Source organism: Myotis myotis, unplaced genomic scaffold, assembly GCF_014108235.1.
Source record: "Myotis myotis isolate mMyoMyo1 unplaced genomic scaffold, mMyoMyo1.p scaffold_m19_p_15, whole genome shotgun sequence".
Lineage (NCBI taxonomy): Eukaryota > Metazoa > Chordata > Mammalia > Chiroptera > Vespertilionidae > Myotis > Myotis myotis.
Window position 1 is genome coordinate 16,160,414 of NW_023416319.1, and position 24,709 is coordinate 16,185,122.

General features: G+C 44.9%; 2 protein-coding genes across 5 annotated transcripts in view; one reads left to right on the top strand and one right to left on the bottom strand.

The window, feature by feature from the left end:
• Positions 1–18,085, top strand: part of ARL3 (ADP ribosylation factor like GTPase 3) — a 30,058-nt gene extending 11,973 nt beyond the window's left edge. Inside the window, exons 4-6 of the mRNA XM_036336137.1 lie at positions 6,666–6,716; positions 8,747–8,932; positions 17,807–18,085. Coding sequence (XP_036192030.1) covers positions 6,666–6,716; positions 8,747–8,932; positions 17,807–17,854 — 285 coding nt within the window. The 3' untranslated portion in view covers positions 17,855–18,085. The remainder of the gene's footprint in view (positions 1–6,665; positions 6,717–8,746; positions 8,933–17,806) is intronic.
• The window catches only part of SFXN2 (sideroflexin 2), a 66,407-nt gene that overhangs the window by 31,906 nt on the left and 9,792 nt on the right, over positions 1–24,709 (bottom strand). For 2 of the 4 annotated variants that reach the window (XM_036336133.1, XM_036336132.1), the window contains 2 exons: positions 18,271–18,382; positions 2,946–3,022 (listed from right to left, as the gene is read on the bottom strand). In XM_036336133.1, coding sequence (XP_036192026.1) covers positions 2,946–3,022; positions 18,271–18,343 — 150 coding nt within the window. In that variant the 5' untranslated portion in view covers positions 18,344–18,382. Of the gene's footprint in view, positions 1–2,945; positions 3,023–18,270; positions 18,386–18,838; positions 24,303–24,709 lie in introns of those variants that run through there. The other 2 variants (XM_036336134.1, XM_036336131.1) reach the window with 2 other exon arrangements.

Consider the following 24,709-nt stretch of genomic DNA (forward strand, 5'->3'; position numbering starts at 1 on the left):
AATCACTAAATTTAGGGCTAGCAGAAGGCTCCAAACTGTAAGAGCGAAACATCTTTGTATAACTTGTATAAGATGTTTTGCTGTCGCTCAGTAACAATGGTATACCCAGACCCACCTTGGCAAATAAAGTGTTTATTTATTACCATAGTGATTCGAACAGCAGTAGGGAAGTCAGAAGATTGTGCCGCTAACTCTATCATCCAAGGATACCAACAAATCAAGTGTGTCCCAAACTGAGCAATCAAGATAGTGAGAGCCCTGGAAACAGTGATGTGTCAGGAATGGTTGAAAGGCCTGACAATGTCCTTCCTGGAAAAGAAAACACTTGGCACTGTCTTCAGTTACTTTAAAAACTACCTTAAATCAAACATTAGCCTCATTGTGAATATTTCTAAAGGACCGGACAAGGAGCAGTTTGGCGAGTATTCGATGGTAGAGTTTAACTCAGAATAAGGAAGACGTTTCCTATAGTTGTAACTGCCCAGAATTAAAGAAGCTGCCTCAGGCATTGGGAATTCCCTGGCTCAGGTGCCTTTGTTCAGGCAGAGGCTGGGATGTTAGTTCCCAGCTCTCGGTCACATTCTCTAGGACTACTGTGTGTCTCCTGGATTAAGGTACTTGGAGAGAAATACTCAAGTTAGAGCAGTTCATAAGGTCATGAATGGCTCTAAGGTTCCGTACGGAGGTCTCAGAAACTTTCCGGCCCTGCCCTAACTGGTTTGGCTCACTGGATAGAGCGTTGGCCTGGGGACTGAAGGGTCCCGGGTTCGATTCCAGTCAAGGACATGTACCCTGGTTGTTGGCACATCCCCAGTGGGGGGTGTGCAGGAGGCAGCTGATCGATGTATCTCTCTCATCGATATTTCTAACTCTCTATCCTTGTCCTTTCCTCTCTGTAAAAAAATCAATAAAATATATTAAAAAAAAAAAAAGAAAGAAAGAAACTTTCCGGCCCTCAGGTCAGGGAATTTTAAATCATAAGCTCTAACACTTTGAGGGTCGACTGCAAGGTAGTGATAATCTGACTCTGGATCCCACACTTCCCATTTGCTTAGAGTGCCTGGGAAGTATAGAACTAGCCAGCAAAATCAGCTTGCAGCAACCCTGCAGTTGCTTTCACCAGCTACATTACATTGCCAGCACCAGACACTATTTTGGATTCAGTGTCAACATTCCATTATTTCCCAGTGCCATTTGGGATTAAACAACTTTTGGGGAGCAGGTGGGTCCCCAGGGTTAAATTCTAAGGCCTGGTGACTCTTAGTTCTGTCTGATAGTTTTGTAGCAGCTTGCTGTGGCAGTGGTTGATGGATTATATTTGTATTTAATAGTTTCCCATTGTTGGTTAAAAAGACCTATTACACTAGACTCCACAACAGTATTGAGGCTTGACACATTTAGTTGCCTGGTTAACACTTTTCAATTATCTCTAGAGTGCCATAATAAATTTTTGCTTTAGAGTGGGTGTCGACAAACTGATCCAGTCTGCCTCCTGCTCTACTATAGCCTATGAGCTAAGAATAGTTTTTATACAGTATTTTTAAATCTTTGAAAATTTTTCAAAAGAAGAATAAGATTTCCTCACATGAAAACGAAGTGAAATTCCATTTTCCGTGTCCAGAAAGTTCTGTTGTGACGCAGCCACGTCCACTTGTTTGCATACAGGGTGGGCAAAAGTAGGTTTATAATTGTGAATATGTGAAACACAGTTTATTCCTTTATTATTATTTACAAATTATTGTATTTGATTACAACTGTAAACCTACTTTTGCACACCCTGTATTTTCTATGATAGCTTTCACACTATAACAGCAAAATCCAATAGTTGTGAAAAAGATTGTGTGGGCCACAAAACCAAAATTATTTACTACCTGACCCCTTACAGAAAAAGATTTCTTTAGATCATTAAGTGGTTCTCTAGGGGTTTGAAAGGGTCAGGGCAACTCCTAAAAGTGCCAAAGATATTCTCAGGGAAGATGACACTGAGAGCATTTTACTTCAGCTTTATTAATTGTGGGGAGGTGACTAGTCAATAAAACCTAAAGTATGATAGAAAGGAGGGGAGAGGCTGTCTTCCATTTCTTTTAGGCCAGGAAATAGCAGCCTTTTGATAGATAAAAATGCATCTTTTTTTTTCAAGGTGTGTTCATATTATTACTAAACTCTATTTACTTATTGTTAACAGTTTTGTGTTTAAATGCAACATAATTTAAATAAAGCAACTGTGTCATCATTTCCATAACCAATGTGTAGGACTTAAGTGAGATCTCAAACAACTGTCTCATGTATTATTTCCGTGATGCCACTCACACCCGAGTCACCTGGGTATCGATACTGCTGCAGCACACATAATTGAAAACCACAAGTTACCCAGAAACCTTATTTGTTGTTTTCAACCTCCTTTTAGACTTTTGCTCAAGCCGTCAATAAAAAGCCACACATTTTAGTATCATCTCTTCTTGGCTCCCTACCCCTCTAGTGGAGAAATACTTAGGAGCAATAAAATGACCAAAAGGTGGCAGCAGGACCAGAAGCAAAAGGAGAAACAAAGAACCCTCCGTTCACATGCTGGATAGTCAGTCTGGATAGTCCAGAGTAGGCTGTACTTCCATCAGAAAAACAAACAAAAACCTCTTTAGTCTTCCTTCCACAACCAGTCATTTCAAAGCAGTTGCCAAGGAAGATGTGAATTGGCTTTGCTTAAAGCATCATTCTGAGTGCCGTGCATAACTATATTTTAGAATAGATTTATGAAACTTGATTTTTGAGGTTCCATAATGTTTTAAGGTCAGAAGCATTATAAATGTTGTAACTTTATCCAATACTTTCTGAGTATTTTTATTGATTATTAATTAATTTTTGGATTAAAAATTTTTACAACTAGATTAACAGATAGATAGATATATATTTTATTTTTATTTTTTAAGGCAAGAGGCTCTCCTTACCTTTATCTCTATTGACCAGAAGAAAATAGATACTGGGCAGCACTGGGGTGACAAGCAACCACGAGAAGCATATACCACTGCAGAAAAACAAATTGGTGTATTACTAAATTAGTTGTTTTATAGACTTCTTCCTGGAATTATTGTGCAGTAGTTGTCAAATTTTATAAAAATTATGCTACATGATAAGGAGAATTAGGCTAAATGTATAGTTTAGGAAAACTCTCCTTTAATTATACTGAATCTTTTAATGGAGGCAATAAATAGCAAGTAATTTGGCAAGTAATTATAAGTAAAAGTTAAAACTTTCTTCTCATTGATCTTCAGCCTCTGGATTCTCTGGTATCATCTCTCTTGTCATTAAAATTCTTCCCATTCCTTATCCTCTCCCGACTATTTTTCGTAATATCAAACATCAATTTCCTAACTTTACATTTGTGTTTTCAGCTTTGTCTCAGCCTCCTCTTTTCTTCCCTTGTTACTCACGCCTTTGCTCCCAGGCCCATTTTTTCTTACTTTGAAATTCCTTTCTTGCCCAGTGGCCTGCACACAGCCTTCAGAAAGCCCTCTAAGTCCAAAACACCCTCCCCGTGATCACTTGACCCTCTCCCCTCCCTCACATCTTGAACTGTTGCCTGAGTGAAGATAATCCTAATCCACTGTTGACTCCCAAATAATTCTAATTAGGTCTTTTATATTGAGGTTCACCCTCCCATTACAATCCTTCGTTCTGTATCTACATTTACATTACATCTGCTACCTTAAAAATGAGAGCCTTACTGGTGGAAAACAGTATGGAACTTTGGGTATTTGTGGTGTGCAGAGCCCATTAATGCATGTATTCACACTGAGTCAAGAGTAATATTAGCCGAAACCGGTTTGGCTCAGTGGATAGAGCGTCGGCCTGCGGACTGAAGGGTCCCAGGTTCGATTCCGGTCAAGGGCATGTACCTGGATTGCGGGCACATCCCCAGTGGGAGATGTGCAGGAGGCAGCTGATTGATGTTTCTCTTTCATCGATGTTTCTGACTCTCTATCTCTCTCCCTTCCTCTCAATAAAATATATTTAAAAAAAAAAAAAGAGTAATATTAACTACAACCACAATAATAAGGCTGAAAAGAAAATACTGAGACAACATCCTTCCTCCTTTTATGATTCCCCTGAAAGAAACACAGGGGGAAACACAGGGTATTCTTCAGAGGAAAGCCCAAACTTTGTTCCTGGTATATTTAGCATTAGTGATTCTAAATGAGAGTGCATTAAACTTATGGAATTTTAATTTTTTTCTTTCAAAAGAGCAAATTTTCAAGTAGCACAAAATTTAACCTACATACAGAAATGCCTACATATATTGTAGTATATTAGTTTATGTAATTTAAGGCATGTAAAGGTGAGAGTTGTTTTGTATTGTTGTTTCTTTTTTTTTTCTTCTTTTTTTTTTAATATATTTTATTGATTTTTTACAGAGAGGAAGGGAGAGAGATAGAGAGTTAGAAACATCGATGAGAGAGAAACATCGATCAGCTGCCTCCTGCACATCCCCCACGGGGGAAGTGCCTGCAACCCAGGTACATGCCCTTGACCGGAATCGAACCTGGGACCTTTCAGTCCGCAGGCCGACGCTCTATCCGCTGAGCCAAACCGGCTTTGGCATATTGTTGTTTCTAAATGAATACAGCAGGCCCTCAAATAAAGTCATTTTGTTCAACATTGTTTCATTATAACATGGATAAGAAGCTGTAGAAACTTAACTCTTGTTTATGTCAATTAGCCTGTGGTAAAGTTCTTTTCGTTATATGTAGTTTTGCTTAAAGTTGCAAAACCTATTGATGACATTGAGGATTTACTGTATGCTCTTTTAAAAGGCTTCTTTCATTGTACCATTAGTTTAATAACAGTTCTAAATTCTTTAAAAGAAGTTAGAAAATCTGATAATTTTTAAGATTAGCAACTGGAAAAACATTTAATATACCATTTAATTGTTTTAAAGGACTATAAAATTATATCTAATTTTATTTTTAAACTTTCATATGAAGAAGAATTAAGAAAACATTCATATGAAATTAAAATAATATATTTGGGTTCTGTAACTACAGGCAGTTTTCTTTTTTGGTCTTCCCTTATTTTCTTTATTGTTATAGGGTGTTATTTATGCAATAAATAAAATTCAGTGATGGGAGAGAAAGCTTGAGGTTTTTAATTTATGGTGAATCTCAAGACTTCTCTTACTCTGGAAAAGGCTATGCCCTTGCTATTTGCTTATCGCCTCCTAGCAGCCTTGGAGGTTATAAGCAAGGTAGGAGTGGGATGGAGATCACCGGCTTTCCTGCTTCAGTACATGAAGTCAGCATATAGTTAACACTGCAAATGATACTCTCAGCGTGATGATGTTCGAGGACTAGGATTTATAGATGTCTCAAAACACCATCCCTCCCAGACAGCGTGAGATGCAGTGTTAGCAGAGTGCTTAACACATTGCGTACCGCATAGAAATCTCTAAGACATACGCCAGGGACCGCACGTTTTTGGGCAAACTGCACGTTATTTAAATCATCAATAATGCACTTTAGGTGTTGTTTTCAGTAATTATAACATTTTTATTTACAAAAACAATTAAACAATTAAAGTTCCTAGTACTTTTTTAACGTATGGTACTGCGTAAAACATTTTCCTCTATGAAGAGGGACCAAACAAAATTTACATAAGTATCTAGATTCGCTCCTTTTTCCATGGGCGTGAAAAACGAGAACACTCGTGAGTGGTCCTTAACAGATGGCGCGCGAAACACGCGAAAACTACTGAGCGGTATGAAATGTGTTAAGGTATGCTTGAGTTTGAATCCCAATTTTGTCAAGTACTTGATGTAACTTGAGCAAGTTACTTAACTTCTTTGGGATTATGTTTATCTATCTAATAAAAGCCTAAGCGACCGTTATGGCGGGACAACCAGAACGACCGGTCAGTATGATGCGCACTGACCACCAGGGGGCAGACGCTCAACGCAGGAGCTTCCCCTGGTGGTCAGTGCGCTCCCACTGGGGGAGCGCAGCTCAGCCAGAAGCTGGGCTCACAGCTGGTGAGCATAGCGGCGTTGGCAGGAGCCTCTCCTGCCTCCGCAGCAGCGCTAAGGAGCAGAGAGCTGAGCAGTAAGGAGCAAGCAGGCAGGTAGTAAGGAGTGAGGCATCCCAGATTATGAGAGGAATGTCCGACTGCCGGCTTAGGCCGAATCCCCAGGATTGGGCCTAAACTGGAAGTTGGACATCCCCCAAGGGGTCCCGGACTGCGAGAGGGCGCAGGCCAGGCTGAGCTCCCCCCCGCCCCAGTGCACGAATTTCGTGCACCAGGCCTCTAGTTTATGTATAAAATGAGAAGTAGTGCAGTCTATCTCATAGAGTTGTAACAAGGATTAACATGGTAAATCTAGCAAGAATGTTTAGTAAATGCACAGTAAATGTAGCTATTTTCATCCTGCATAGCTCTACTGACTTTTTACTTTGGAGCTTTGCTGGAGGTATTTTGGGGGCACCCTCCATTTAATTAATTAATTAGTTAGTTTGCTTGTTTCTTTGTTTTGCATCCATAGATGAGGTAATAGTTGCCAGCTCAATTTCTATATGCTATACTAATGTGAAATTGGCTGACAGGAACACCTGTTCTTTCCATAAAGGTGCCCTGTATTTTACATATCTGCTATTGAGATAACCTCTTCTTTTACTTTACAGATATATGTAATTGACAGTGCAGACAGAAAAAGATTTGAAGAGACGGGCCAGGTAAATAATTCTTCTGTTGATCTATTTCCCAAATAACTGGGTATTCATTAATCTGCCTTGTAAATGTATGACAGTGAGAGAGACTTTTTTTGTTTAACCTTTGCAGTTTAAACAAGACAGTCACCCTGGCAAGCAGGCAAAAATACCAGTTGGCTAAAAAGAAATTAGTTCAGAATCCTTTAAACAATTTTTTTGATTAAAGCCTTTTAGTTTAAATCAAATTGAATAAACAAGTTATAAGAAAATGGAATTTACCAGCATGCCCAAAAGCTCTTCAGGTTTCTTCTCATTCCACATAGAAATGAACCCAGAAGAACAATTCACTATTATGTCTGTGTACATTTTTCAATATCAACTTAATTGATCCAAGGGCAGCTAACAAATTCAAAGGGATGGAAGAAAGGTGTAAGCCAAGATGAAGCTGCTCTTGTTTCCAAGCCAAAAGATAGGTATCTTTGAACCCCAAAATGGCTTCAAATGCAGACTACATGTCAACATGATTACACAGTGCAATTTGTATACACAGTTTTAAACAGAGAAGCGGTGGTCACAGACCATTTTATTGAGTACACTGATAAGAAGCAAGGGGTAGAGTGGACCTCTTTGGAGAAGCGTGATTACATTTTATTGCAGAATCCTTGGCTTGTGTCCTAAACTACCACTGGTGGCCTTCCAAAGGTAGCCGTCCCCATGTTTATGTTCCTTTTTCCTGGAAATTAGTTTGAGAACTCTCCAGACTCTTGGAGATAACCCTTCTATACCTTGATGATTTCTGGATCATCACTTCACGTGAGCTTGAAAGTGAAGGGTGTCATATAACGATAACACCTCTTGAACCCTCCAGTTCTCTTTGGCAGCACAAGTGTCTTACATAGGGTTAAAATGTGGATTTAATGGGAGAGGTGGGTCCTCATATTTAGGTACGTACACACCCTCTACTATACTTATTGCAGACAGAATCAACATAACAGGGAAGACCCCAACTGATGGCCTAAAAATCAGAGACCTTGCCAGATGGACTAATACAGTTATTTTAGGATATGGGTTTGATGAAGTGTAATGCATGGACATGTTTTGGAGGTAAAGATTGATGAAACAGAATTATAGTCTTTAATTTGCAATTGTCATTTTCAATTTATCCAATATAATAAAAGGCTAATATGCAAATTGTCCCCTCAAGAGTTCATCCGCTCACTATGACGTGCACTGACCACCAGGGGGCAGCGTGGAGTTAAGGAAGGCCCTGGCCGGCAGCCAGAAGGCCTCGATTGGCCCTAATCACCGGCCTGGCCTAGGGACCCTACCCATGCACAAATTTTGTGCACCAGGCCTCTAGTATTTAAATAAATACACACATACACACACACACACACACATATACACTGAAAGTTATTTGCAGATAACAGCCTTGGCTAAACTTTATTTTTTATTTATTTTATTTTTTTTAAATATATTTTATTGATTTTTTTATAGAGAGGAAGGGAGAGAGATAGAGAGTTAGAAACATCGATGAGAGAGAAACATCGATCAGCCGCCTCCTGCACACCCCCCACTGGGGATGTGCCCGCAACCAAGGTACATGCCCTTGACCGGAATTGAACCTGGGACCCTTCAGTCCCCAGGCTGACGCTCTATCCCCCGAGCCAAACCGGCTAGGGCTTGGCTAAATTTTAAATTTCTAATCACAACTTGTGTTCTCCCTTGAACTGTGTTTCTCAAAGTATGATCTATGAATCCCTATAGCAGAACTACTAGAGGGGAGCTAGTTAAAATGCGGATTCCTAAATAAGTAAATAAATAAGATAAAATGTAGATTCCTGGGCTCTCGCTCAGACTTCCCAAAGTCAGCCTCTCTGGTAGGCCCAGCAGTCTGTCAGGGGAATCTTTCACAGGCTCAAGTTTGAGAACCACTGCCCTTGAAAGTTGCTGGTTGATCAGCTTAACTGTTTTATTTTTTTCTAGCTAGAAGTTAATGGTTAAATATTATAGCTTTCATCCTTCCCTCCCCATCCATTCTCAAAATGATCCAGGAACTAGCTGAATTACTGGAGGAAGAAAAGCTAAGTTGTGTTCCAGTGCTCATCTTTGCTAATAAGCAGGATTTGCTCACGGCAGCCCCTGCCTCTGAAATTGCAGAAGGACTGAACCTGCACACCATCCGTGACCGAGTCTGGCAGATCCAGTCTTGCTCAGCTCTCACAGGAGAGGGCATTCAGGTGAGATTACCTGGAGGCTTGGTCACCTGGCAACATGACAACCAACCAAGGTAGTCTGTCTCATTGCCTGGGCTGATCTAGATAGGAAAGGTATGAAACAAATAGCCTTTAATTGGTAGATGAACAATCCAGGATGTGAAGGGCATGAAGAGATTAGTTCTTTTCTACTTAGCAGCCAATGTGACATCAATAACTTTTCTAGAAAGATAAACCCACCCCACACAAGCAACAAACTACCCTATTAGATAGGAGGTCAGAACAGAAGACTTAGAGCAGCAGTCACCCTCTGGTGGTCCGTGAGGACCGAAAGGTTGGCGACCACTGATGTAGAAGATGCTTTCTAACTCTAGGATTCTTTGATGATTTGGTTGGGGTTTTTGTGTTGTGTCTCATGTTGCGGCCAAGGTAACAGAGCCATCAACAATTACGCACACTGGTTATCCTGTAGAAGGGTTGTTTTGTTTTCTGTTGGCTGTCTTCACTGCCTTCAGGGTTGGTGTCTATTTCCTGCTACTTCAGTTTGGTTTCCCACTGGTAGGCTTCTGCTCACAGAGGGCCTCGTGCTTTATACTGAGGCACTACATACCAGAAGAGCAGGCTCCCCTCACTTGGTATTAACTGAGAGGCTATATCCTCAAAGAATGATGAACAGGTTCAGCTCTGATGCTTCCTACCAAGCAGACGCAAACCAGGTGACACTTGGAATCAGTGCTCTAGGACTTCTTTATTCCAAAGCCCCAGCATGCCCACATGCCTCATTTTAGACATCTGGTGGACCTGCCAGGGAAGTGACACCATGAGGTGAGAATCGGGCAGTACTGCTCCAGGATGCTGTGGGGGATTAGCAACACCTAAAGCAGTGGTATCTTCCCTCGTTGCCATATGGCGTGTGTGTCTAATGGCATGACCAGTTTGCTTTTCTCTGAACTTGTGTGCTGGGGTATGAGCCTGCAACTTCTCAATCGTCCTGCAGCCTCTTCCCATTTCCTTTCTAATACTCTCCTTCTCTCTCTCCAAAGACATTTGACATTGATTTGTCTTAAAACTGCCTGACTGCTTTTATTTCAAGAAAATAGTCACGTCCTAGAGTTATCTCACTTGTTCCATCTTTTTGTTGCTTGGTTTTTCTCTTTTTGTTATACAAACAACCAGGGCCTGTTTCTGTGCTTGGCCTTTAGATCTGAGAACAGACCAGTCAGCACAAGACAAGCACCCTCTCCTCTACAGTCCTTAATACCCACACCCTCTGTGTGTGTGTGTGTGTGTGTGTGTGTGTGTGTAGTGGGGGCTCTAAAATAGCCAGAGATGAGCTCAGCTACCTCCCCAAAATGGATGCTGGAGCTCTATGAGTCTCTCTGTGAGGTTTTAGTTTAGGGAGGGGGGATATTAAGTCTTATTTCCTTCCTTCCTTCCTAGACTTTGGTTATAAAAGTAATATATTCTCATTATTAATCATATAAAAGTATATAAAATTTAAAACTGTAAAGTTTTTTCCTCTCCCCTAATCCCACTTGACAAAGGAACTATCATTAATAGTTTTATTCTTAAGTCTTCTCTTTAAAATTATAATCACATATGTGATTATAGATCTATTCAGTTTTGAATTAACTGCATTTTTCCAGCTTAATTTAGGCTGGTCCAACAAGTATACTACAACCCAAGATGTTATTTATTTATTTATTTATTTTATTTGAGAGAGGAAGGAAGAGGGAGAGAGAGAAAAAAAAACATCAATGATGAGAGAGAATCATTGATTGGCTGCCTCCTGCACGCCCCCTACCAGGAAATCGAGCCTGCAACTTGGGCATGTGCCCTTGACCGTAATCAAATCCGGGACCCTTCAGTCTGCAGGCCGATGCTCTATCCACTAAGCCAAACTGACTAGGGCCCCAGGATGTTTTTTAATAGGTAAACTCAAATCCTTTTATTTAGCTTCTCACTTAAAAAAAAAAAAAAATCAAGTTTAGCCTAAGGTATTTCCCTTGATTGTGCATAAGATGGCCTTCATGAGGCCTAGAGTGATTTGGGTTTGGATGAAGCTTCCTTGTGTTTATACAAACCACTTCAGCAAGAGAACTCTGCCTGTCTAAATGGCCTCAAACACAAATATAGAGAGAACATCTCAAAGTCGGGGGCTCTAAAGGTGGGACTAGAGAAAATAAACACATTTTGTGTGCCTACTGCTAAGAAAGTGGCAGCCCGTAATCTTTTTTCACTTGGTCAGAGTGTTGAAAGGAAGAAAAAGCAAAGCCGGCATTAACAGTAAGGTCCTTGTTTCTTCAGCCAGCCTTAAGCAGGGACTAGAGTTATCTAAAATCAGCATTTTGAGTAGTGGCATTCAAGTCAAGGGTGCTTCCTCAGAGCCTGGAGATTGGGAGGGAGCTCTAGTCATTGTCCTCCCAGCCCCCATCCACCACACCCCAACCTGTCAGGGGAGGTTACAGGGATAGAGCTCTTGTTCTCAGCTGTGTAACCACCATAGAAGTGGCGTTCCCTTTAAGTCACAGGATCTTTAGACCAAAAAAGCAGCAGTGAGCTATCAGACAGAGTCGGGGAAGGCTTTAAAATCAGTCAGTTTAAATCAAGTGAGACAACCATGTATGGTTTGTTTTTGTTAAAGTTCTTCTTACATCAAAGACCTTCAGCAACCAGATTCACAGGAAATTATGTCAAGAAAAATCTAACAAAGAACTGTGAGCATATATATATATATAATGATTTTATATGGAGGAGAAATAGTTTGAAGGTCACTTAATTAGTTTAGTAGATAGTACCATGGTGTATAGAATTGGGTAGTTAAGACTGGGATTTCAAGGTTAATGAGATTAGATTATGGTTAATAGAATGATATAAATTTAGAGAGTTTAACCATTATTTGAAATGAGTTATTTAATAAAAATGTTAATTAAGAAGGGAATCTGCTGTCTATTGTCCTTTAATGGTAACCTTTGGGGACTGCAGAAAGGTTGTGGCATTTTCTGTGGAAGCATTTCATTGTGAGGCACCCACTGGCCATGTCCCTCCCCCAGGTAACGCCTGTGGCCTAAGCTCTTGTCCACTCAGCCAGTGTCACGGTTTTTACTTTAAAGAGTCACTCAGGAGGAATTGCTTTCCTGCATCGCCTAATGCAAGTGCAGGCCTTTAACGATTCTTATTTACTAAGGTTTCAGTATTCCTAAAAAAGGGAAGACCTCGCTAGAAAAATGTCCATAAGATCACTTTCAGACATGGATACTGTGTAGTAATTACTAAAATTCCCTAAATTCTTATTTCATCTTCCCTCCTTCCTCCCCTTCTTCCTCCCCTCCTGCTGCCCCATGAGAGCCGGTCAATAATGGGCAGAGCTACTAAAGTGATCAGACATTCAAATAACATCTGGCACCATAGCTCTAAAGACCCTAAAAGGAAAAATGTACAAAGGTTAAATAACCAAACAAAAAAACCTCTGGATTTTTACTGATAAAATAACACCCTCAAGTGAGTGAGCCAGGGGAACAACCACAGATCCACTGGTAAGCTACACCTTCTGGACTCATCGGGCAAGTGTATCACTTCTTAGCCGAGCAGCTTGAACACATGATTTAAGGTTATGGGATGGATTTCAGAATCTTCTTCTACCTGATGTTCTGATGACAAATATGTGCAGTCTTGACAAGGACAGGCAATCCCATATGTTGTTCAGCCGCCCCTGTCCTGGGTGTGGAGATGGACTTCTGAGGCTTCAGGAGAGTTCAGAACAGGTCTTTCATAGCCTGATGGATGGTGACCAGGAGGCCAGCCCATTGTGTAATTAAAGCAGGTTTTCATGAGAAACGTCCAGAGGAGAGCATAGGTAAAGGGCACTAGCAGCTGAAGGAGAACATCAGTCTTGGACACCCTGCCTGCTGAGGGGCCCAGAGTCCAGAGGAGCGATCAGAAGAGACCCAGTTATGTCACGTAGATGAAGGCAGAAAGAGGAGAAACTGAACAATGTCTGGGCGGGGAAGCCTGCGGCCCGGAGCCAGGCTGCCTCACAGACCTGGAGGCAGTCTCCCTCTGCGCGCTGGGCTGGGCCATGTTGCTAGGGCCTCTCCTCGTGTAGGACATCGAGCCCTGGGACTCCTTTTCCCTGGGTGTCTAGAAACAGTGAACCGAGGACTTGGCTTAGAGCCAGAGAAGGTAGAGAGAAAGCAACCTCTTCCACCTACACGTCTGAATTTAACCCAGACCGCCACGCTGTCCTTTATTGTTGCAGTGTCAGGTGTTTGAAGACATTTTCTCTCTAAAACATCGTGTGTGTGTGTGTGTGTGTGTGTGTGTGTGTGTGTGTGTGTGTGATTAAAATTGTACTGGAAGAGAATTTCCTTTCAGTGCAGAGAGCAGCAGTTTCAAGCTGGTCTCTAGCCTTTGTCATAACAGAGACCTGCCTCCACCATAGCTGAGCAGAAAGTTCTCTTGGGTATTCCTCTCCATGCCCCCACCTCATGCTCACATTTTCTTTTCACATCTCTCCCACGTTCCCCATCTTCCTTCCTTCTCTAAACAGGAGTAATGGTTCGGCTTATAGTCTCACCTAGAAAGGACCACTAGCAGTCGGAGTCCTGGTGTGTGAGCTCTACACCAGAGTGCACCTCCCACGTGAACATTACACATTTCCTAGCCCAGCTCCTTGGAGGTTTTTTTTTTTTCCTTTTTCCTTGGTTTAGGGGGCTTTTCCCTTAATATACCAATGGAATTTGGTATTTTTAAATATGACATTTACCACTTCTTTCAAGGCCTGGCATCAGTTATTTTTTACTCCAAGTGTACATGGAACTGCTTATCTGCAAGTCAGACCTCAGGTTTATTTTTAAAATTTCAAACCTCTCTTTAGACCAAGAAAGCAAGCTCAGGACATCCGATTTTGCTACCTCTCTGGTGCAGTGCCCTTTGTCACCAGAAAAAATATTAATAGCAAGCAATATTTTATGTATGCAGCATCCAGCTGCTCCTTGGCCCTGGGGGCCTGGTGACACAATGGGATAGGCTGCATTGCTCAGCGAGGGCCTGAGCTCCTCCTCCTCTTAAAGCAATTACTGATGTGGCATGTAGTCCTCATGGCATAAAAAACCAGGCCCACCCAACCATGGCGGCCACTGCTCCCTTCCAACCATTGAACAGTGATGGATGCATTGTAGGGTGATCAAATTAAAGGGAGCATTGCAGCCAGAGTCCACCCTTCCATAGAAAGAGGCATCATGCCTTTAATGCTGGACCACTGAGATCTGTGATTAGTAGGTTTCCACCCCTGTGGTTAGGGCAGCCTTATATTTTCCCCAATGGTCATATTAGAGGATAATCTCATGACATAGCAAAATTTATTTCCTCTCCACAAGGCCAAACAAAGCTCAGTATTTGAGGTTCAATGCCTCACTTTGGTCTCTGTTATCGAATTAAAGCTAATCAATTTAAATTCAGTTTCAGCAAGATTGGCCAGAAGGAGGTGTGGTGGAGGAAGGAAGGGGAGGACTACTCATGCCATAATATAGTCATCCCCGTGACGAAGATCAAATGTGCAGAAATTTGGTCAAACCAGTTTTTAACAATAAAGGTTCAACCATTAAACAAACTTATGAGTTCATTTCCTTCTTTGGAAGCGGAGCAGTAACCTACTTCAAGTAACTGATCACTTTTTCTCAGTCGTCTGTTTTGAAAAAAACAAAGCTTTACCAAATTAAGGCAAGAGTGATGTGGAGCACTAATTTAAACTTGAGAAGCAGAAGATTCTGCTTCTTGCTATGATGTTGTCTTTAAATGTTAATATTTCTATTGAAGGTGGTGGTCTTGGTGGAGAGTTACTATGCTAGGATGTGCACCAACGTAAACATGCAGCTTCCACACAGATACCAGGCAGCCCAGGAATCCTGAGAGTTGAGTGGCCAAAAACGGCCTCTGGCATCTTCAGAGCTGCAGCCAAGCTCTGCAGGAACGTGGCCTGGGGCTACCCCAGTCTCATGCCCTTTTAGTTGGAGGTCCTAAGGAAGAAATAACTAGCATTGCTCTTTCCCAACTTTAGGGTGACTCCCAGCTTCTCCATAAGCTTGAGGCAGAGCTCCTCCCTCCAGCACTTGTCCACACTCATTGAGAACCGGTAAATGGTTAGAGTCTGGGTGCTGGAGCTAGAGAGCCCGGTTCCCAGCCCGCCTCTGCCACACACTGTTTTGTGCTCCCATTTCTTCCTTTGTAATGTGGACATTGTAGTCCCTACTTCACAGGGTGTTACAAGGCTTAATTAAAAAGATATAAATTAAGTACTGTAGGCCAGACGCCATGCTAGGTGCTGTAAACACAACCTCAAGCCAGTCTGACTTGGACCCTCCCCTCAAGGATCTTGGACAACATATTATCTTTCCTTTTCCGTGGGCAACTTGGCACAGCTTGTCCTGATTTGAGTGGAGAGGTATTATCCCCATTGACTAGTGCCTCCCCAACAGCCCCTCACCTCCAGCTCTCTTTCTCCTCAGGTAATAACAGGAAAGGTACAATTCCCCAAACCCCAAACACTGCCGATCAGGGCAGAGCAGCCACAGGGCTTGGCCCCTTTTAAATCTCCCTGTGCTTCCCACACTCCAGACTGCTGGGGGCAGCTGCAGAGGCTCAGGGACCAGCAGGATAGCTGGTGGGTACTGACCTCTGAGCGCCCTCTGTTGGCAGGACTGTGGCTGAAAGGGCTTTGCCACCGCTGGCCTCACAGACATCTGGAGCACATGGCTCCCCAGCAGGGCTCCCGCATTTAAATCCCCTCTGCCTCCATAACAGATACCAAAAAGAAGGCTGCCCCTCACCCTCCACATTCTGCTTCGGGTTCCTGCAGCTGAGTAAATATTTTTTCTATCTCTTTGACTGTATTCATGTTTAGTTAGTTACATATAATAAAAAGAACCACCCCCCTGAAATCAGCCATAAAACAAGGGGGGAAACCGGTATTCATATAGTGTGGGAGCACTTGATTTCTCTGAGATGATTTGATAAAATACCACAAGTCTCCATAGAGGAGAAAATATTGAGGTGCGTACCTTTGATAGTGTTTGTGCAGGTTTCTGAAGATGGAAAGTGCTACATAAGTGCTGAGCTATTCAGCTTGGGAAGCAAAGAGAAGATGGTTATCTTATTCATCCCTCTTTTATTTGTAAAATCTTTTCTGTCTCCTGGCAGGTGATCATTTTTTTCCTGGAAACCAATTAGCTACTAAAATTAAACATGCTTCTCTTTAAATTAATCCTTTTCATAAAATGGTCTTAAAATTGGCCTCAGCTTTTGAAGTCGGTAGCTGACCCAGTTGTAATTGGAGATGTATTTGGAGGCCCCCTTTCTCCCACCTCGGCATCCCGCCTCCCTTGTCCCCACTGCTGCCAGGTGCTGTCCACCTTCAGGCTTTCGGTCGCGGCCAGCCTCATCTTGGCAGATGCCCTAAGGTCTGCTCTGGAACAGCCATCAGATTATCTGGTTCTCCTGCCCAGGCGTTCTGATGGCAACTGGCAGAGTTTTAATCACTGTAAATTCAGGTGATGGTCAGATTAGCCAGGAGATAGGGTGCCTGCTGGTTGTTTTGCAGTGATGTATTGTTTATGGGATTAATGCTCTGAATGCCCAAAGGTGTCAGCTGATATTTATTACTTTAAGCTGGCTCAGCTGTTCACGTTCAACCACTAGCGCCGTGGTCACAGGAAATACAGGGCTCTGCGTGTCATGTATGCCCTGAGATGTGCACATGTGACTGGGACCTCAGCAAGCACGTATTGCAGACTCGGGGGGAGTGGGGAGAGGGGATTTGTGCAGGATCCTGCTTTGATTTTGTTCTGAGCTTCCAAAGGAACTCTGCACACCCCTGAAGGTCGGAGAGACTCTAGGGCAGTGGTTCTCAACCTTGGCTGCACATTAGAATCACCTGGGAACCTTTTGAAACTCCTGATTTCTGGGCCTCATCCTCCGGAAATTCTGTTTCTTTGTTATGGGGTGAGGCCACAACATTAGTAACAAAGAAACAGAATTTCCAGAGGATGAGTCCCAGAAATCAGGATTTTAAAAAGATTCCCAGGTGATTCTAATGTGCAGCCAAGGTTGAGAACCACTGCTCTAGGGGAAGGGAGAGTATTCAAGGGTGGCTCCAAAGTGGGTTGAAAAGGAGGTCATCTCTGGCAGGTCTGGCATCCAGGAGAAATCATGCCGCCTGCCAGGTGGCTGTAGGCATTGTGTGGTTTTACCTCTGTCCCTCTCCAGCCTTCTAAGAGAGGACGCTTTCAAGGTCACTGTGCCTTTAAGGGAACCTTCTCCCCAGTCCCTCAGCTTGGTAGTGCTTAAAGCTACAAGAATCAGGCCCGGACTTTCTAAACCGATCTGGAGAGCTGCACGAAGAGAAATAAATGTACATTGCCCTAGTGTGTGTCTAGTAACACACACTGCATTTGGTTTGTTTTTCCAAAAAGAAATTTAATTTAAGCCGTGCACACTGCCACACTGTAAACACACCGGGCACCAGAAGGGTGGCTTATTGAATGGAATGCCCGAGCAAAGGTCAGCTTTTAGAAAAAGCCAAAAAGGGCTGGAATCTTTCCTGATAGCGCCTCAATCAGGCCTTGGATCCAAGCAGATGTGTTTATTTTTTCAGAGGGAGTTCCTGAGAGCCCATCTCAAGTTCAGACACTGGCACTCCCACTCCTCTCTCCCTCCTGTGCTCTCAGAGGCCTCCCCACGAGGTCACTATCCCTGGTCACCCAGGTGGGCCCCTGGGACAGACTCGCTGGAGCTGGGGGTAGGGGAGGGGAGGCCCACACCCCCCTACCCCCCTCCTGGGCTTGCGTGTATAGTGTCTGTCTTATAACTAACACTGCCTTTCTCTGCCCATTTCCCTCAAAGGACGGCATGAACTGGGTCTGCAAAAATGTCATTGCAAAGAAGAAATAAAATCTAGACGAATGGAGATGCAGGAGCTTCGGGAGCTGAATTCTGTCCTGAAAAACACTAATTTGCTGCTTTCTGACCAAATGTTTTTCCATCTGTGTACAGCTACAGCTGTTTGAAGAGAGGGTACAACACAGTTTAAAAAGAATCCCTATTCCAGCAGTAGATTTAACTGATCTCTGAGGTTCAGTATCATTTTTCAAATAAAGGAATTATATTATTTCCTCTGCATAATTGAAATAGTATTAAATGTCTCAAATCACATGATTAGAAAATGAGATCTTTTAAATGAGCAAGAGATTGCATTGCAGTTCAGACAATTCCAGTGGGCTTTTTTTTTTCTTCTTCTTCTTCTTTCAAAAAAAAAGAAAAGGAAAAGAGAAAGAAGCAGCTTATGCTGCGTTCATTTATTTACTGACCTGTCCCTTGCTCTCCCCATGGTTTTGGAAGCACGGACAGTGTTTGCTGGTGCTGGTCAGTGATTTTTACCATCACCAACTGAGCCAGGGCTGCATTCCGTCCGGAGGGAAGCTGCTGGGGGGAAGGGAGGAAGAGCAGATGATTAAACCATCTTGTCATGCAGGTAGGAGACTGTGTGTGTAATCCTCACCCTTTGGAGAGGAAAAAAAAATCCTTTCTTGCAAACAAGTCACCACATAAACATGGCCCATCCCAACCCCCCAGCCAGCTATACCGGGAAGCAAATTCTTATGACTTTTGACTATAATGACATCTGGAATGTAAGGAGAGGTGGGAGGTTTAATTCCAGAAAAATTACAAGGTCCTTAGAAAGCCCTCACATGGAGGGCTCGGGCCAGCGTAAACAGGCTTTCTCCAGTTCAGTGGAGCAGGGAGCAGCCGACTCTGAGATTAGCTGGCTTCTGCGCGGCAGTCCTATAGAAGGGATTTCTAAAGCTCAAAGAATTCTGTGTTTAAATGATCACAATAGGCCGTTGCTATCAGATTTTTAAAATAAATGCAGCTTACCCATGAACCTGCTCCACTGAGAAAAGGCAGGCAGATCGATTTTTTCAAGATCAATTTTTACAATGCGGGCAACTTGGGGGTGTGGGAAGCTCATAGGCGGAGAGGGTTTGCTGCTGGGAAGAAGGTGTGTGATTGCAGGGGCCACTCCCAGGGAAGCCAGAGTCACCCCAGCTGCCCATCTCCCCTTCCTCTCTCCAGCAAAATGTGTCCTCTGTTGATTGATTGGAGAGGACTGGAAGGAGACTTCTCCCACCCCGTGTTGCAAAAAGAGCTTGTTTTCCTGAGTCTTAAGAAATCCCTAGCTTCAAGCATGAAAGCTGGCCAGAGCATCACCCAGCTCCTGAATTGAACTCTGTTCTGGTGCCTGAGCCGAGGGGTTTTCAGAGAATGAATAAGAGACTGTCCAGTGGCTGGCTAGTGGGCCTCAGGAGGCCAGCTGCCTTCTCATCCCAGGACGTGGCCCTTCCCAAACCCACTCAGGCCTGTGAGCAGAGGGGGGGCCACTCCAGCCCCGGCCGTCTCTGCCCAGCTTTTCTGGACAAAGTTGTGCAGGTGAAGCTGAAGCATGTGCAGCCTCAACGGCATGCTGGGCTGGAAGTCATTCCTGCCAACATGAAAAGCTGCACCGGGGGTGCTGTGGGCAGACCTGTAAGGGCTTGTAAAACAAAAGGAGGTGAGGGTTTTCCAAACCACTGAGCTACCTGCTTCCTGCTACCTCCTCCTCTGGCTTCCTGGTCTCCCCCAGGGCCTCTCCCACTTTGAACAAAGGAAAACAGAATCGCAAGAAACCAAAATCCCCCTGCCATCCAGCTGGAAATGTGGCTCTAGGGCTTGAAAATGGGTTTTCCCTCCAAATAGGGCACCAGGGATGCGAGCTGAAGGGCAGCGGCCTGCTTTGAGGTCTGTGATTTTGGAACAATGTGATAGGAACTTTGGCAGTGGATAGTCTGTAAAATACTTTGGGTTTTTTGCCACCAACTTAGGGAACTCTTTGCAAGAGTCCTCCCCAGGCCTGGGCCAGCAGGCAGAAGCCACTCCCCTCCTCTGATAACAGCCTCTCTGAACCTTCACATTTGCTTTTCAGCTAAAGATAGAGTGACATGGTAGATGTCACAAGCTTTCATCTTCCCTTTGAACCCTGCTGGACCCTCCTGGGGGCTCATGGGGTAGATGAGAGATGCCTGAAAAACGCAGACTTTAAAAGCTCCCATTTGTAAAAACAAAATACTCCTAAAGTCCCCTTTCCTCTCCGCAGCCCCACTCCCACCCCCAGGGCCATGACCAGAAGATAGAATTTGAAGCTAGAAAGGGGATACCCAGTCTCCCATCTTCCCGCCCCCAGTGTGTCTGGGTGAGACTTGCTCTGTGCACCTCTGCATCTGAATGTGCAAGGGAGAGGGCTGGAGGGCACCAAGGCCCGGGGGGGGGGGGGGGGCCAGGATGTGTGCTCAGACCAGTTGTGAGAAAAACTCCCTTCCCCTCCTACTGACCTTCCCTGTGCAGCAGCTCCTGGCTGGATCCCCGAGCCCAGTGCAACACACCCTTTCCCCTTCACTCTCCCCTGGTTACTATGGAAACAAGGGTGTCATTGATGTGGGCTGAGCCGGGGAACATGTCGGGCGGGCGCAAAGCTGAAAGTCAGCGATTATGCCGGTGGGTACAAATGTGCGGGGAGAAAGAAGTCCACAGGTCCCGAGACCGCTGGAAGGACACAGTCCTGCCCCCTCCCTTCCTCCTCTCCTCTCTATCCTGGCTTTTGACAAATTTCTTTATTCCCCTCTGGGCTAAAGCGGTGGCTATTTTTGTGTCACTCTGTGCCTCACCCTCACTGTGTGCCGCTCCTTATCCGGACCTGCCCTGGAGGGTGACACCATGTCAGCCTCTCCAGGACTCGTCCCTTGATTCCCATCAGAGTTTGCTTTGATTTCTCTTTCCTTCTCAGGGGCAAGTTCTTACTTCCTTTTATTTTTAGCTCTGCACTCCATGTGGTTTCAGGGTTCAGTCTGATCCATCAAAAGTTTCTTTTTATATAGTCCCTTTTGAAAATGATAAAGAAATGGACGTGGTATTTGGTCATGTGGAAAACTCACTGTATAATTTAGATGTCTGTCAAAAATCCAACAAATAAAATTTAGCTGAAATGAAGGCCGCCTGGAATGTGTTGTGTTCTTTGCTGAAGCTCAGAGAGGGCCTGAAATCTGTTTGTTATTTCAGAGGTTAGCATTCCTCAAGGTGCTTTTTTTTTTCCAGAAGGATGTAATATTAACACCACCAATAACAAAAATAAAAATAACCACTAGTAAGCTCCTCCCACCTACCAGGCACTCTGCATACATCGCGGGCAGCATTAGGCCTGCTTGACAGTGGCGGAAACTGAGGCCCTTGCCTGGGTGAAGGGTTTTACCCAAGATCACAGAGCTGTTAGTGCAGGAGGGGCCTGGAACCCAGGTCTGAAGGCTACAGCAAGCTGCCACCTCTGGGAGCTAAAGACAGTAACAGCCCATTTCCCAGCAGCCTGAGCCCCTAGCCTTCCAAGCCCACACCATGGGTCTCCTCTGACCAGCACTGCTCCCTGGACATTTCTGTCCCAGGTGTTGGGTAACTTCTGTCCTCACAGCACAACTGTTTGTTTGTTTATTTATTTTAAAATATATTTTTATTGATTTCAGAGAGAAAGTGAGAGGGAGAGAGAGAGAAACATCAATGATGAGAGAGGATCATTGATGGGCTGCCTCATGCATGCCCCAAAGTGGGGATCGAGCCCGCAACGCACATGCCCTTACCAGGAATCAAACCCATGACCTCCTGGCTCATAGGTCGACACTCAACCACCAAGCCACACCAGCCAGGCCACAACTGTGTATTTCGTACCATCCTTTGTACAGACAGAAAAAAGGGTGAAGACATTAGGAAAGTTAGGGCTGACAAGGGTGTTTGCAACTATCTGATCCTGGGTCTTCCTTTTCGAGAGAGTTCTGAGAGGGGGATAGACTTGCCCAAAGTCACACAGGAGGTGGCAGAGTGGGCACTGGCCCAGGGCTCTGCCCTCTAGAGCAGAGGAGCTTACCTTCCCCTTTGGCAGCCTCGCTTCCTTGGTCTGGAGACACCAGCATGGCTCTCGAAGGGCCCCCTTTAAAGGCAAACTGCTGGCAAAAATAGAGGGGAGCTTGAGGCAGAAGGAGAGAGGTCTAGTGTTGCCAGATAAACGTCAGGACATTCGGTTAAATTTCAAATAAACAAGGAATCATTTTTTAGTGTAAGTATATCCCATGCAATATTTAGGACATACTTATAATACTAAAAAAAAGTAATTGTTTATCTGAAATTCAAATTTTCACCGGCCATCGCGGTTTTTTTGTTTTTGTTATTTTGCTAAATCTAGTAACTCTATCCAGAATGCCTGGCTCTGGGACAATCTAAGTGTGTTCTCTGGAGTCATCTATAAATCAGCTCTGTGATCTTGGACAAGTTGGCTACTCTCTCAGAGTCTTGCCTCTTCCCCTGTGGAATGGGATTAAAGTTATAGGGAGATTGAAAGGAGATAAAATGTCAATAAAATACCTAGACCTTGGGCAATCGTCAGCCTCAGTAGGGACACTCTGTGCCTCTGTTTCTTATCTGTAAAGTGAGGTGATAGTCATCTGCCGCATGGCATTCTCTAGAGTCGAGAGGATTAGTGGAAGTTTGGATGTCCAGTGTGTAGTCGATGCCAAGTCATTGGTAACTATTATAACTGGGGGAAATTCTGAATCCAGGCCTTCCCAGACCCCCAAGACCTCTGCCCTGCCACCTGGCCCCCTCCACTTGGCGAACTTTCCAGGCAACAAGCAAGCAGCCGGCAGCCTTCCTGGAGATGCTGGCAGCCCCCTCCTCACCGGGGCTCCCAGGGCCACCCCAGCCACACCTCCTGCAATTAGATTTGTAAGTGGGAACATGCTCTTGTCAGAGGCTTCTGATTGGCTCCGGGCAAAAACACAGTTTAGCGCTCAGTCAAGCTGCATTTTAGGGCCTCTGTCTCCCTCTCCCTCTTTTCCCCCCTTAATTGCAATCTGTTCAGTAATTTCCTTTTCCAACACTGCAGGAGCTGGGCAGGGAGGAGGGAAGAGAGCTCCCACTCCCTGCAGTGAATCTGCTGGTCCAGCGCTGTCAGGGTGTGTGTGTGTGTGTGTGTGTGTGTGTGTGTGTGTGTGTGTCCACAACCAGCCACACACATGAGCATGTGGAGATCTGACCAACCCCCCAGGGTCAGTCAGACCAGGGCAGGTTGTTAAGGGGGCACCCACTTGTGGCAGGTACTTCACAGTTAGCATTTAATCCTTGCAACACTATTAACTGCAGGTAGTATCTCCCACAGTTGGGAGCTAGGGCTCACCGAATTTGACTCACGTGCCCAAGATCACACAGGAAGAACAAGTCAGAGCCAGGATTTGAACCCAAGCCTGTTTGACTACGGGGCTCCAAGTTCATAGCATGGTTCCCTTTTCCCTTTAGGCTTCTAAGCCCAGAAAAGGGGCTAAGGAATCCTCCTGCCCAAAGGGACATGGAGAGGTTTCTGTTCCCAGAGTGAATAGCAGCATCCCAAGGACAAAAAGCCTTCGCTACAGAAATGAAGTATTAACAGCAGAACTGCAGCTGAGTCAAGGAGGGGCAGGGTTTAAGGAGAGCTTGCTTGCCTGCCTGAAGCTGAAAGCTAGAAGGGTTGGGGGCAGGACTGCCACTAAGCTGAGCCAACTGCTCCTCCTGTTAGTCATTGGCTGGTTTGATCCCTTGGCCCTACAAGGCAGCCATTCCTATTGCTGTTCCCCAGTTGAGGAAACCAAGGCCTTCAAAGGTTAAGTCACTTGCCTGGAACCACACAGCTAGGCAATGGCTTGGCTGGGATTCCTGCCCGCTCAAAAGCCCATTTTTCTCCAGGACGCCCTCTTGACTAAACGAAGGACCACGACCTGCTGGGGGAGGGGCTCCAGGAAACAGGGAGGTGGGTGGGCCAGAGGCCTACCTCTCTCCCTGCCACCCCCTCTTCAGGACCCACAAGACCCTTCCCCAGAGTCCCAGCGGTGACTGCTGCTCTGGAGGCCACCAGCAGAGGGGGCAGGGCGTCCCAGCCCCAACCTGACAACAAAGAGGCTGGATAGCTGTTGCTCTTTGGGCCCTGACCTGGCTCAGCTGCCTCCATCCAGCCCAACGCCCACTTAGACTACCGCAGGGGAAAGAGACGGGCCCACTGCAGACACACGCACGAGGCCACTGCCCACCCACAGTCTTCCTTTGCCTTGTTAATTCATGTTCCTGAGACTAGACAGGCCTGTCACCTGGGCCACCGCTGGCCCATATGGGAGAGGATGCGCACACCAGGGTGCAAGGCTTGGCACTAGCCCAGGGCCCCTCAGCAGCATGTCCTTGTGTAGGGCCAAAGCTGCACGGCCATACTTGGTGGCCCTAACCAGTACACCAACCAGTCTGGCTCTCAATACACGCTCCCCCCCACCCCCCCCCCCCCCCCCCCGCAATTACCCAGCCCTCACTCCCACCTGGGTGACCTGCTCTGGGGAGTTGGAGCCTAGCAGTCGCTGCCAAGATGTCAGAATCACATACAATCATGCTGGCACACCACCCCCTCGCCCTTGGAATCTGTCTGGGGGCACAGATCTGATCTAAGGCTTGTGAACATGAATGGGGCCTCCCTGGAGCCTCCAGATGACAGGACCAAAACGTTTTCCTGCCTGGATGCTGCAGATGGCATTTGGAAAGAAGGGGATAAGGAGCTTTAGTTTGTAAGCAACAGCCCATCCTGGGGCCAGGGGATGCAATCTAGCCCAACCATCCCTTCAATTCCCCCAGCTCCTGTGAGGAGTCAGCCAACTCCCTAGC